The sequence below is a fragment of the Chelonoidis abingdonii genome, chromosome 2 (assembly GCF_003597395.2).
Source record: "Chelonoidis abingdonii isolate Lonesome George chromosome 2, CheloAbing_2.0, whole genome shotgun sequence".
NCBI lineage: Eukaryota > Metazoa > Chordata > Testudines > Testudinidae > Chelonoidis > Chelonoidis abingdonii.
The window spans coordinates 153134297-153149120 of record NC_133770.1 but is presented as its reverse complement, the minus strand read 5'-3'; the positions used below and the strand labels follow the sequence as shown (position 1 = coordinate 153149120).

Genomic DNA, 14824 nt, shown 5'->3' with positions numbered 1-14824 from the left:
CTATTTTGGTTCAGCCAACCCTCCTTATGCTACCACTATGCTAGAGATGCAATGCTGCTTAGTCCCATCCTGTCCAATTCTCCCCTCATTCGTTCACCCACTTTCAGGTAATGGAAAATAGTCACGAGAACAGAAGCAGTACTGCCTAGTGGACAGAGCACTGGACAAACTCAGGAGACTTTGGTTCTAGTCCCAGTTCTGCAAGTGGCCTGCAGGGTGATCATGGGCAAGTCATTGCACTGGTCTCTGCCTCACCTTCCTCATCTGTAAAATGAGGCTAAAAATGACCTTCTTTGTAAAGTGCCTGGAGATCTCTGGATGAAAAACACTATATGAGAGCATGTTATTATTATTGTTATGTATCCGAGGACATACAGATTGCAAGGAGTTTAAGTATAAAAACAAAAGCACTTTTTATTGCAGGAGAACAAGACACAAGCTCATTTAGGGCACGCTCTGTTTGCTACAACCTGTGCCAAACAGCAGCATCTACACAGTACGAGGCAGCAAAGGAATCCGTGGCAACTTCTCCTTAAAACAAAAACCCTATGGCAGTTTCCCTGGTGTCACTTTATAGCACAGATAGCAAGCAAATGTATTTACAGTATTGAACAGGCATCTATGGCTCTGAAGGGACAACAGAATAAGCTGTCTTCATTCTCTCCTTAAACACACTTCAACCTCCACCCCAAAAGCAGACAACAGGGACCAGAAGATGGATACCTCCCAAAGAATCTGAAAATTAAAAAAAAACAAAACAAAAAAAAAAAAAAACACAAGGAACATCCAAGAGCATTTTAGGCTCATTGCATGAAAAGGATTCCATGTCTGCCGGTAAGTCCTGGCTTGCAAAGCCAGGAAAGCAGACAAGACTAAAGAAAATTAACTGGCCACTCAAACCAATATCAGGGAGATAATCTCTGAATACAAGACAGTGAGAATTAATTTGCTCTCAGCAAGTACAACCAATGGAATTCCTACATGCAAATTAGCTGCAGAGGAAATCTGAGGATTGGTGAGTTAGTTCTCATGTCACTTAACAGTTGCCCAAGTCATTTCCCTTAGGACACATCTACACCACAAACTTTGGCCAACGCACATTATGCTGGCATAAAGCTGCCAGAGTTAGTATGCTGCTTGTGCACGTGTATACTTGACTCCTTGCGACAGCAATGTGCGTACTCACCAGGAGTATTTGTGTCAATGCACTATGGGTAGGTATCTCAGTTTGCAAATCACCATCTTCCAGCGCACTGTCTTTTGGGGTGGCCAGGAGCAAAGAGTCAGCTTCCTAGCATGCAACATTCTTCATTCTAGAATGTTATCCATACCCCATCATTTTCATGCTTATTTTAAAAATTCTATGAACCCACATGTCTCTCCTCACTGTCTGCCATCTGTGACAGAAGAATGGAGCCTGCACAGCTCTGTGTTATTGCCATAAGAGTTGCACGCAGAGGGTACACGATCCTCTGGTATTTGCACAGACGCAAGAAGAACTGAATCAGCAGGGAATATGATGCTTTCATGGACGACAGATAGCTGTGGGACATAACGAAAGCCAGTTCAAGGTGGTTACTTTCATTCACAGAGCTGCTGTAGATGGTGGAGCATCGTTTCTGGGCTCAAAAGATGGGCACGGATTGGGGGGATCACATCATAATGCAGGTTTTTTGATAGAATGAGTAAAGACCGCAGAACTTTTGGCTGCAAAAGGCCATATTCCTGGATCTGTGTGCCACACTCACCCCAACTCTTCAGCACAGTGGCACCAGACTGAGCGCCGCACTGACAGGGGAGAAGCAAGTGGCAATAACACTGTGGAAACTTGCAAGGCCGGATTTCCACATGTCAGCGGGAAAATCATTCTGCAGTTGGAAAATCCACAGACCGGCTGTTGTCATGCAACTGTGCAGGGTCATTAACTGTCTCCTGCTACGCAGGACTGTGACTTTCAGCAACGTGCGGGACATACTGGATGGATTTGTGGCAACTGAGTTGCTGAACTGCTGTGCAGCAATAGCCAACACGCATATCCCTATTTTGGCACCAGCCCACCTTGCCACAGGATATATCAACAGAAACGGCTATTTTTCTACGGTTATGCAAGCGCTGGTTGATCACTGGAAACACTTCACTGACATCCACGTTGGCAGGTCAGGGAAGGTGCATGACACTTGCATCTTTAAGAACATAAAACTATTCAGAAAGCTGGAAGCAGGGACTTTCTCTCATGACCAGCGGATTACCATTGGTGATGTTGAAATGCCCACAGTGATCCTGGAGGACTCAGCCTACTCCTTGCTCATGAAGCCATACATTGGCCACCTTGGATGCACCAAGAATAAGATTCAACTCCCAGCTCAGCTGGTGCAGAGTGACAGCTGAATGTAAGTTGAAAGGAGGCTGGCGTTGTTTACTCACCTGATTGGATTTCTGTGAGAAAAATATCCCAGTAGTTATAGCTGTTTGCTGTGTCCTGCATACTATCTGTGAGGCAAAGGGAGAAAAGCTGCTGCCAGAGTGGAAGGTAGATGTGGAGCAGCTGTCTGTTGAATTTGAACAGCCAGACACAAGGCCCATTAGAAGTGCCCAACATGGAGCTATACAGCTGAAGAAGGCCTTGAAAGAACCCTTTGCCAGTAAGCCACAATAACGCATTGTGATGGACTGTGCTCTACCTGGCCCTGCAGTTTTAGGGCCTGTTAGGTGTACATCCATGACTAGAACACCCTTCAGGCATCTATTACACCATACAAAGTAAGTGGGTGCTTTCAGTACAGCTAGTAATTTTATTGAGTAACAAAACCAGTGCAAAAAAAATCTGTGCAATTTAAAAGCATGTACATTAAAACCCTAATAAATTAACAGAACAGAGCTTAACAAGGAGAAAGAACATTCCCATCCATTTTGGCTACACATGCAGCAACTGTGGCTCTCACAGGCCAGTGTTATGTGAAGCTGTGGTTGTCCTTACTGTCCGTTGGTGTATAGGGGTAGGGATGCAACCCCTGATGCCCAGTGGAACGTTTGAGGGGGAGGAGGGGCCATAGAGACGTGCTACAATGGAATTCTCCAAGGGCTGCAGAGGGAGGTGAGCCCATTATTGTTGAACCTGTAGGTACACAAGAGTCTGCAACATCTGTGTTTGCTTCCAGAGAAGCCACATTATGTCATGGTGCATCTCCCTGTCCTTTGCCTGCTGGAACTCCTGGACCTCTCTCCTGTCCACTCTTTCCCTCTCTTTACAGTCTGCAATATTCACCCTCCAGGCCCTCTGCTCACAGTCTGATGCAGCTCTGGCTTGCAGGATCTTGCTGAACATGTCATCCTGAGTCCTTTTCTTTCTCCTCATCTGCTTCAGGCATCCTGCAGGTGTGGAGGGGGAACCCCTCAAGGCCACAGTAGTGGCTATAGATAAAGCATATAGAGGTACCGTTGTTAGCATAGTCACAACGGAAAGCAAAAATTCAGGTTCTGAACTCCTTTCCCTTGCTGCCCTAAAGTTTTAAACACAACTTGCTTATTGCAACTTCTGCTTCGGAATGCTTGTGCCCAGCATCATTCACGGCACCAGCTGTGGTTACTATGGCCCACAAGGGGCAAGGGAAACGAGGATAGGGTGACCAGACAGCAAGTGTGAAAAATCGGGATGGGGATGGGGGGTAATAGGAACCTATAGAAGAAAAAGCCTCAAATATCGGGATTGCCCCTATACAATTGGGACATCTGGTCACCCTAAATGAGGAGGGAATTGCTCAGTTGCATGAAACTAGGAGTACAGGGCACTGGTGCTGGATACTGGCAGCACTTTCCACAGGTGGTGGTGATTGTAGCTGACATCTCACTTCCGAGGATAACAGAGGCACAGAAAACACAGCTGCTGCTGGTGTTCCAGAGCTGCCTGAGCCCATACACCACTAGCTTGTTTACGCAATGGTACCTGCAGAAGTTATTGCCGATCGGCATGGGAAAGCATCCCATGGCAGAGGAAAAAAGGCCGTCATCCTAGAAACCTTTGGGAAAGGATTGCAGATACCTCCATGAAAATTTCATCAAGATCTCTCAGGAAGATTCAACAGCCATCCCTGCGTACATGAAACAAACTGCTATGCATGGCACCCGCTGCCTAACTCCACAGGGGACTGAAGAGCTGATAACGACCTCTCTTGGTTTTTCTGCTACCTCTTCTGGTATGAATAAATGAACGAAAAGTTGATAGCGATGTCCTGCTAAGTAGGGAGCACTACCGGTACATCACTGTAACGTGAAATACATTTACACACTTACCTGAAGTTCCTTCTCTGGCATTGGGTCACCCATGCTCAAGTGCCAGGACTGACTGGACTGTGGGGGCGTCTCAAAGAGGTCCTGGATTGTGGCATAGCTGGACCCTGCTAGTTGCATGTCTCCCCGCCTCCTCTTCTGTGCTGTTCATGGCAGGGGTCTGTATCTCAGGCTCCTCAGCGGTACCTATAGTGGTCTGTGAAGTGCTGGTGGGGTCTCCACCAAGTATGGCATGCAGTTGTTTATAAGAGCAGCAGGTCTGTGGCTCAGCACTAGAATGACTGTTGGCCTCTCTGGCCTTCTGGTATGCCAGCCGCAGTTCCTTCACTTTCATATGGCACTGCTGCTGATCCCTGTTCTACCCCTTCTCCTGCATCCCCCGTGCAATCTGCTCGTAGATTTCCCCATTTCTACAGCTGGTCTATAGCTGTGCTCACACAGCTTCTTCTTCCCACAGTCCCAGGAGATCCAATATCTCCTGTCTACTCCAGGCCAGAGTGTATCTGGAGTGCGTAGCCAGCATGGGTGGCTGGGCAGTTGCACACAATAATGGAGAGATGCTAGGTGTGATTGTCACACTGGACAATCAAAGAAACAAAGAGTATCAGGGTTGGAAGAGACCTCAGGAGGTCATCTAGTCCAACCCCTTGCTCAAAGCAGGACCAATCCCCAGACAGATTTTTGCCCCAAATCCCTAAATGGTCCCATCAACGATTGAACTGACAACCCAGGGTTTGGCAGGCCAATGCTCCAACCACTGAGCTATCCCTCCCCCCAGAAAAAGGCATTTCAATTAAGGTGCTGGGGAAGCCGGCCCTCCGGTCTCTATGATCCCTGGCAGTTGACTTCACAATTGTGACCAGAGCAGTGAGAGTCAAGAATTGTTGGACAGCTGCTAGAGGGTTGTTAGGTTTGACATAGGTAATGCCGTGTCTACACTCGCACTACATCGACCTCGGTTAATTGTCCAGGGCTCAACACAGCTCAGGGAAGCGGTGTTACAATGGGGCGCTCACCTCGATGGGAACCAAATTTAAGTGTAGACACATGCACAACTTGGTCGGTGCAAGATGGCTTACATCAGCCTAACTTTGTAGTACAGACCAGTCTTTTGTCTGTCCATATTCCATATAATCATAACAATTAGATACAACAATCATTAACAACTTTCCTTAATTACAACTTCATTTCTTCAAATGCAGGCTACGCACAAGAGTTTGATTAACTTTAACCATGTGGAGAACTTGAAGAGTCAGTGTTATTCTGTTGTTAAACCCACTCCAGACAAAGAAAAGACTAACACATGCTACATTTCTTAAACAATCCAGTTTTTAATAAAAGTGCAACTCTCATTAATGGATTTATTTGTAACGTCTCAGAAAATTGTCTGTAGCTGAAGATAAGTGCTGTGTTTTTTTAATATACAAAACAGAGGTAGAATCCTTGCTTTATATGCACACTGAAATGCAGCCTTAGCTATGGAGTTGCAACCAGTGCCTCTCAACTAAATCAAACCCTCAGAAAGGGCTTATTATTCAGAGATCACCAACAAGCAAGCAGCAGTGGCCAACCAGGAACACACGGTGAACCAGCAATGCCAGTGGCATCTCACTGGGCCAGCAGTCACTGGGAAATTACTAGGTATGCCAGTGGTGGCAGCAGAAACTGGTATATCAGCATCTGACTGTCCAGCTGGCTGAGACAGTGACAGATGCCAGATCAGCAGCTGCAATGAAAAGCACAAAGTGTAGAGCAGCTGCAGGGGGATGGAGGCAACAAACCCAGACTCCTTTAAGTCGGTGTTGGGTCACTTCAGCCACAGGGCCAGAGTGATAGCTGGGGACCCCACCCTCAAAGTTCTGTACTTCAGAGCCCACCCTCTCCTCACTGCCTTCCCATACCTTGAAAACCCAGCTCTTCCCAGTGGGCGCCGTAGCGGGGACAATCGAATCTGGAGCCTGTTAGTTTCTTGTAGATGGTCTGCAGGATCCTCATGTGCACTTTCTCATTATTATCCAAGCCACCTGTACGGAAAACACTGATCATCTCTCTGTGACACTGAACATCCCTCTTCTCTAAAGCACCAACAATGGAGACATAGCAAAAAAACAAAAACAAAAACCCTGCAGGTTAAATGGATTCATAGAAGAACTAGACATTTATGTGGATAGCAGGAACATCCAGTTAGGAAAAAACCCAAGGAGTTCTGAAAGGGATGGAAACCTCCAAGTTTTAGAGCACAAGCCAATCCTCATACTGCACAGCGTTAGAAAGAGGCTTTCCCTGTAGGTAAGTTAACAGCCTGGTGCAGGGGTTCTTTGCACCTTCCGATGACACAGCTGATGCTGGACGTTGAAAAAGAGAGACTGCACAATGGAGCTCCCCAGTAAGGGTAAAGAGCCTCTGTGCAGGAAACTGAACTTTCTCAGGGGCCAGACCCAGAATTCTGCAAGAAACTAGGGACCACCCCAATCCTCCCTACTGTCCGCTACCAGACGGGAATACTCACACTGGGCTATCGCCAGGGCCAGATCCCGTTCGCCTCGCAGCTGCTGATGGAGCCGTGGGGGGCCGAAGAAGAAGTGAGCCATGGCAGACAGTCCTCGCCTTTCCACTGTTGGCTGGATCTTTTTCTAAAAAAAGGATGATATATAAAGAGAGGTGTCGGGGTATGTGGTGCAGTCTCCCTTGGAATCATCTGGGAGAAAACATGGCAGCAGACCTTGTTTCACAAGAGAATTTGTTAATTAATTGGGTAGTGACACCAAGAGTTGAGGTTGCCTAACAGTTTCCATTACAAGACCCTGTTTTCAGTTGCCTCTGATTTTGCCAAACTTTAACCTCTCAAGATTAAATTTCCCATTCCTGGTCTTGACTTCAGACAGAAAATTTTTGGAAAGTTACAGCAAAAACATTTCAGCTGCTTCTGAAAATGAAGTTAGAAGAAAAATAGGTTGGTCAATCAACATTAATAAAATTCATACAACTGTTTCTTTAAGAAGCTATAGCATCTCTATGCTTCACAGGAAGGACTTGAAATTTGGCAGCATGGAAGACGTGGGGTCAGAAAGGTGCCTTTTGTCATCTCTATGAAAATTCACCAAGATTTAGGTGCATTACACACTTTTGTAAATCCCATTTGAACGTGCTCAGAAGAGGTTTGTAAGACTGTCACAGCTACATTCTGTTGCACTGAGCATGCTCCACCCCAGAAGTGAAGGGGCTGGACACCAATCTTCCTGGAATTGCTGCTCCCAGCTTACAGGCACTAGGGTACCAACCACCAGAAGTGAGTGAAAGACAAGTCCCTCCTGTGCTACCAGTGCTCTCTCTCTTAGCGCCCAAGCTACACAGAGGAGGAAGCAACCTGACTCAAATGCAGGGTGGTAAGGGGCAGAAATAGTAGCGGGCATAAGCTGGGAAGGATAGGACCAGAGAGGGACAGACTGGAAGCGGAAAGGGGGGTGACTGGGATTGGGCAGAAGACAGCATAACAGGAAACGGGGGCAAAATCGGGAAGCCTTTCTCTGGCCAGGAAACTCTGAGTTCTAACCTCAGCCCAGCCCACCCTACCCTCACTGTGTGGCCTTGCACAAGCCACTTCACCTCCCTGTGCCTCAGTAAAATACTCACTGCAGGGAAGCATCCCAGGGACTGAGTTCCTGTCTGCACAGTGCTACGAACACGCATAACGCTACATTGTTCAATCCCCGTGGTTCGTACATACCCTGCACTCTGACAGGTCAGCTGTCTGGAAATACTGCAGTGCTTCATTGAAGGCAATCAGGGGCACGTGACCTGCAGACGTCCCCACGAGCCCTGCAAATATGAAAGAAAACGGCCCTGCCTGGGATTCACGACAAAGCTTGTTACACTGAAAGAGGCACAGCCCGCTCCACAAAAAGCCCTGCACTCCAACCAACTCCCCTCCCACATCCGCCATGCTAAACTTTGCCTGTTGGCCCTACAGAGATGCTGTGCTCGTGGCAGGCCAGGCCTCTTACTTTCCCACAAAATTTCTCTTTTCTTTTAAGATCTTCTCCAGTTGATATTTTTTCCACCTGCGTCCAAACTTAGACCTGCATGTATAACAGCAGGCACACAGCTTGTAAGTAAGAGATACAAGTATGTACTGTTATGATAAACAAAACCTCCCTTTCTGGAAAACTTAAACAGGGGGGACCCAGGGCAACCCAACTCAGAAACTGCAAACTTAGCAGGAAAAATGTAGACCTTAGGTGATTAAAGCTTCCGCATGCTGAATGTACGGGTTATCTAAATATCAATGAGTAATGCGTTCAATGCTGATTGGAGGAAAATTAGGTAATCAAGCATGTTAAAAATACTTGTGAAAATGGGACAAAATCTGAAGAAACTCCAGACCAGAAACTGAGGAATGAGACAGGACCAGACCAGGAGACCAGGAAAGATGATGACCATCATGGAGGAAAGGAGGACTTCTCAGTGTCTCAGAATGCGGTAACTTGGGCCCATTTACCTATATTCCATCTTGTCTGTTATTACTTATCTGGGATAAATGTATGTCCAGACACTAAGTGATGACAATTCTATCTGAAATTGTATTAAACAAAGGCAAAACTGATTAAGCCTAAATTGAGTGGATGTGTGACTCAGTTTCCCATTCTACATTCCCTACAGTTCCCCAACTCCCTCGTCATTGACAAACCATCTGTCTCCCTCTTCAGTGCCACTACGAGATTTAATTAGTACCAACTGGCAAGGATACCAGGTAAGCACCACTGCAGTTATCTGTACCTGTCTGGAGACTTTCCACGGCCTCCCATTCTTTCTGAGCTTGCAGCACCTCCGTGCTAGGATCTGGCAAAAGAGACAAGAAGAGGATTAGCTAAAGCTGGAACTCTCAGGCCAGCTATTTGCTTTGTTTCTCCATCAGCCAGCAGATAAAAAGCACGATAGTTCCTGTGACCTTACGCTTGGCCATCTTTGGGATCTCACTTAATTTTCCGTTTTATCACAGATCAGGTTGGGCGCTCTCCGATATAAAGTTCAACAGCAGCAGATTCCTTGACAGCCCCTGTCTTGATTATCTTGATTATCCAAAGGCCTGCAGCAAACTCACCCAGTTCCACAGAGAGGAGAGAATATCAGCAAGCATAGAAGGAGATTGTGGTTAGCTCTCTCAGGGGTGCTGCAGGTAAGGCCCTTTCTCCACTGCACACCTGCAAACGGGCTAGGTACAATAGTCCAAGCCACCCCAAAGGGGGCATGGAAGGAAGGGTCATGGCCCTACTAAGCAGTTCTTCTGGCCAGCCTCCACTACATCATCACGGGGGCAATGCAGTTCTGACCCAGTCCCAACACAGGCCAGTGCCTAACAGACACAATCAGGCCCAAGGATAGTACAGAAAGTCAGAGGGGAATTCCACAGAGCCTTTTCATGTCTCACTCAGCAGCCTGACTTCCCCCACACCACCCCGGACACTGCAGAAGGAAAGGAAGTTCAGAGTACCATATCTCTTCCATGAACAGGAAGAGGCCTGAACTGTGGGGGAAGAAAAACGAGAGCACAACCCCATTCACTTGATTGGGATTCCAGAGTTAAAAATGCCACTGACACAGCACCCCAGCAGAAAGGCTCGGAATCATGGCTCTGAGACATGTGCTTAGTTCATAGACAGAAAAACTGGATGTTGTTTTGGGGAGACAGGACAACAGCAGACCCACATGTTGGAGACACAATTTCAGAGCAGGCGGACAGGACAGAAAGCCTGACCAAAGCCTTGGAGCAATGCCGCGAGGGGTCCTGGACAGTCTAGCGACAATGAGGAGAGATACTTGGCCAAGAGTATCAGGATCATGACAATCTGAACTGGTTGATTATAGCAAGATTCTAGCTAAGTCCGCCAGCAGAACGGACAGGATTCGCTCAGCAGGCAGAAAGAGCAGCGCCATGCTGTTACAGCCACTGTTGGAGCACGTCGGTCCCCTCCAGAATTGGAAAGCAATAGGATACTAAGCGGAAACATTCAAACACAGCTCACCAGCTTCTGTGCACCCATTGGGTCCCTCTGCCAGAGCCTGCAGGGGCCCACTCTGCTTCAGCACCGAGATCTAGGCAGAGAGAGAACAGTCAGGAGGAGCGATGCCCTTTACACCTCCTGTAGTTTTTAAAGGAATTTTTTCTAGCCTGATCTGCTGAGTGGCCCCAAACAGCAGCAGCAGAGAAGTGGGGTCTTCAGTACAGAAGCGATCTTAAAGACCTATTTCCCTCCCCACACCTGAGGTCTCCCTGAAGCCATAATGACCTGTTCTCACTTTGGGAAATATCCCAGCACGCACTATTCTTGTTACGCCAGAACACCACAGAAGATGTCCACAGCCTGGAGACACACTGTGTGCGGGGTGGTGTCCAGGAAAACAAAGGAACCCTTTGAAGGTTCTCTGCGGCTAGCACAATGTGATACCCTCCCAGATCCTGCACAAGCCAAGAGACAAACTTGCAACAGCTACACAAACCTCCTGGGGAACAGCCCACAGACACCACCCTGCTCACCCATCACAGGTTTCCCCAGCATTCCCATGCTGAAGCTGCTTGAGTTCACCCTTTCTCCTGCCATGACACAAGCTGCACAGGGAATGGGGTAGCCAGTCAGGGAGAAATAGTCTGCTCCTCATCATAAGAAGGGTTTGTAGAGGAATGGTGTCCCTGCTGGAGGAAACAGGTTAGCCCACCAAAGACAAGCCGGTAAAGCAACAGGGGAGCACCTTGGACAGTTTGGATCTACCCCACACATCCCCCGTGAAGAGAGCTGTTTGAAGAACTAGGGAGGCCCTTGTTTAGGCCTCCAGAAAAGCTGACACAGAAGGGCAGGTACGCCTAAGCTAGCGTGCTTTCTGGTACAGTAACTCCTCACTTAACATGGTAGTTCTGTTCCTGAAAAATGCCACTTTATGCAAAACGATGTTAAGCGAATCCAATTTACCCATAATGGAGTGGGGGGGTAGGTTCCAGGGAAATTTTTTTTGCCATACAAAAGACATTATGTACATATACAGAATAAGTTTTAAACAATTGTAAATAAACAGTTTAATATTGTCACAGCAATGAATGATTGTGAAGCTTGGTTGAGGTGCTGCAGTCAGAGGGAGGGATATTTCCCAGGGAATGCCTTCCTGCTAAATGATGAACTAGCACTCGGCTGAGCCCTCAATGGTTAATACGCTGTTGTTAACGTAGCCTCACACTCTACAAGGCAGCATGGACTGAGACAGGAGGAAAGAAACACAAGACATGCAGGGTGGTAGCTGCAAACACTTCCCTGCAAAAACTGAACATGATAATGAGCCCACGCTATCCAGCTGGAGTGCAGCACTCCCTTCTCCTGACAGCACATGCACGGCTGCACAGGTGCTGACTTTCCAAAGTGCTGGGGGGTGCATGCATGAGTGAGAGAGAGAGAGATATGCACTGCCCCTTTAGTATGCTGACCCCACTTCCAGTATGTTGCCCTTTTAAGCAGATCAATTCTTCAGACAGGAAGCAACAGCTTCCAGAAAGCTCCCTCCTTTTTGTCTCTGAGCCCTGTCCCCCTCCTCTGCTTTGTGGGGGGGGGGGACAAAGCGAGGGTAAGGGGCAGGAGCAGGGGGACAGCCTGATATCAGCACCCCTCTCCTGCTTATCCCCCAGCAAGCAGAAAGCTCCCGGGAGCAGCTCTAACAGAGAGCGCAGGGCAGGAGCAGCAGAGCAGTGGGGGGAGGGACAGCTGAACTGCTGCTGGGCAGCTGCGAGCCACATACCTTACAGGGAATTTAGGGGAGCTGATGGAGGGGACTGCCACTCCCCCGGTTCTAATCCCCACAAGGAGGGGCTGCTCTTCCAGAGAATCCTGCATGCAGCGGACAAAGCAGGCAGCTGCCAAACAATGTTATAAGGGAGCAATGCGCAACTTTAAACAAGCTTGTTCCCTAATAGATCAGCAACCTAAGTTAACCAGGACAAGTGAGGAGTTACTGTATCACATTCAAGCATGTATGCAAGAGGTTTGTGCTTTTTGACAACTGCAAGTCCCAGGCCCACCACTGGCACCATATGCACCAGTATCATGTCACAATGAGCCACAGTATGATTTTACCGTGGCTATAAGACATTGCAAAAACGCCTTTTGCATACAGTGAAAGTTAGGGAAGAGTACAGTCCATACCACTTTGTAAATGCATACACAGGGACAGTGGTGCCATGAAAGCCCCTGATGGAACACACACACACTCACACAATGGGACTTTCCCAACTCTTTGTGCAATTACAATTAATTCCTAATGTTCCCCACCATGCAGATCTCTGCACATAATGTAGAGAGACATGTCTAATGCTAGAGTTTAGTTTCAGGCCGCTGAAAAGTATGAGAATATCTGAGATACGCACAGGTACGGATTTGACAGCTGGAGGAAGGAAGATATCTTGCTCTTCAGACTGGTGGGTGTCTGCGGTGCATCTGTTCATGCCCTAATGAAACAATTAAATCAAAGTCACCAGGAAACAAACCACCAGTCACTTCCTGAAGTAGCCCAAGTTCCTGTAATGCATGTATAATACTGACACAGTGCAAGCATCAAGTTGGGTGTTCTGGCAGATACAATCAAATGGAAAGGAAATAAGAAAAATTGTTAACATGAAAATTTCACCTCATTTTCAACGTGTCAGTTGCTTTAACTGCTGTTTCTTCTGTTTGTGTGTTTAGTGAAAGAGTAAAAGCTAAGTACTCTAAGGAAAAGTTCAAAGCACAAACAACTTTCTAATGTTGTTACAATAAACAAAAGTCTGTTTAAATCTGTGTTTCCCACAATGTGGGGTGTGCATAAAGTGCAAAGGACTAGCCCAGGTCTGCTAACAGTCCTCTCATTTGTTCTTCAGACTCTCAGCTTTCATTTTTTAAAAATATTATGTCTCTAGTTGTTATGGTTGTAAAAAAAAACAAAACAAAAACCCTTCAAAACATGACCTACATGTAGTGATACATGCCTGTGTTTGCAGAGAGTATAATTAGCTCTGAGGTGTGAATTGTCTCATTCATTCATAAAATTACTTCCAGAATTTTACTGGGCATTAGCAGGGAGTATTTTCCATTGAATTCCAAAGCAATGGATATGCTCTTATATGTTGCAATGCTCTGCCGCTGTGAGACAGGATTCTCTTCTGTAGCAGACTTCAAGACGAAATACTTTACCCAAGTCAGCAGCAGTGAATGGGAACTACATGGCACCCTCTCAGAAATAAAACCTAGGTTTGCAAAGCTGTGTGCTGAAGAATATGGTCACGCATCCTGGCAAATAGCTTCACGGCTGCCTCAAGATGTTTTCTTAGAGAAAACATTAATGTTGTCACGTAGCAAATAACTACTAAAAATCACTTAAGTAAGAGCTAGTCTATGCTGCAAAAGTTTGGAAAACTGTGACTTAAATCGGCTTCCTGGGCCTGTGATTTGTATTCCAGTTCACAAAACTGCCCCAACACAGGGGGAATTCCAGGATCCAGGCAAAAGACTGGGGGCACATTGGGGGCTGGAGGAAGCATGGCAGTGGCAGACTTGCACCAGCCAGTTCTGCAATGAGCCACTGAGTGGCCGTCAGTGGCTACAAACTCTCAGTTTAGCGCAGTTTTTGTATATAATTCACTGGGGAGGGGTTAGAAAGGAGCAAGATAAAAAATTCTATTATGTGCAAATGTAACAACTTTTTCCTGCTTTCTTAAATGTCAGCATCGCATCCTTTCTCCCTGGTTCAAAACCCTCAGATGGTTGGGCAGGGCCAAGGATAAGGGTGAGCTTAGCCATGCTCCTTGCTGCCTGAGTTCAGAGCTGCGTGTATGTCTGCCCAGGAACTGGGAGGTGTAATTCTCAGCTCAGGCAGACATACACAGGCTAGCTGTGCTCAAGCTAGCACGCTAAAAATAGCAGTGGGGCTGCCATGTTTCAGGCTGAGTGCCTGAATACAATCCTGGCCAAGGTCCTAGTTATGTACGGATGGTGGCTGGCGAGCCTGACCCCTGTGTGTGCCACTGCAGGCACACTTTTACTTTTAGCACGCTAGCTCAAGCCCTTTGCAGACCCCCGCTCCCTCTCTGCAGCCCCAACCCCTCCCCCTTTTCCCTCTCTGCCCCTTTGGAGCCTCCCTTTTCCCAACCCCTTCCCCTTTGCAGCCCCAACCCCACCCCCCTTTGCAGCTCCCCTACCCATTTGCAGCCCCAACCCCTCTGCCCCTTTGCAGCCCCCTTTCCCCCAACCCCTTCCCCCTTTGCAGACCCCCGCTCCCTCTTTGCAGCCACAACCCCTCTCTGCCCCTTTGCAGACACCTGTGACCTTTGAACCCCTCAGTCATTCCCTCCCCCCAGGCCGTTCCTTAGCCTTGCCCCCTCCTCGCAACCCCAGACCCAGGGGCTTCCCTCACCTCACTTTCTCCCCCACCTCGGCTCCTTCCACCGCCAGACGCCTGCGCGTGCCGCGCTGCACACTGGGAGTTGTGGTTCCAAGAGCCTCTCTCCCAGAAGACCCCGCGGATT

General features: G+C 47.6%; 1 protein-coding gene across 3 annotated transcripts in view; it reads right to left on the bottom strand.

Moving 5' to 3' along the window:
- The window catches only part of ELMOD3 (ELMO domain containing 3), a 67243-nt gene that overhangs the window by 13582 nt on the left and 38837 nt on the right, over positions 1 to 14824 (bottom strand). For 2 of the 3 annotated variants that reach the window (XM_032773408.2, XM_032773409.2), the window contains 6 exons: positions 12692 to 12772; positions 10311 to 10380; positions 9064 to 9126; positions 8015 to 8106; positions 6797 to 6920; positions 6189 to 6311 (listed from right to left, as the gene is read on the bottom strand). In XM_032773408.2, the coding sequence (XP_032629299.1) occupies positions 6189 to 6311; positions 6797 to 6920; positions 8015 to 8106; positions 9064 to 9126; positions 10311 to 10380; positions 12692 to 12769 (550 nt within the window). In that variant the 5' untranslated portion in view covers positions 12770 to 12772. Of the gene's footprint in view, positions 1 to 6188; positions 6312 to 6796; positions 6921 to 8014; positions 8107 to 9063; positions 9127 to 10310; positions 10381 to 12691; positions 12773 to 14712; positions 14786 to 14824 lie in introns of those variants that run through there. The other variant, XM_032773411.2, reaches the window with a different exon arrangement.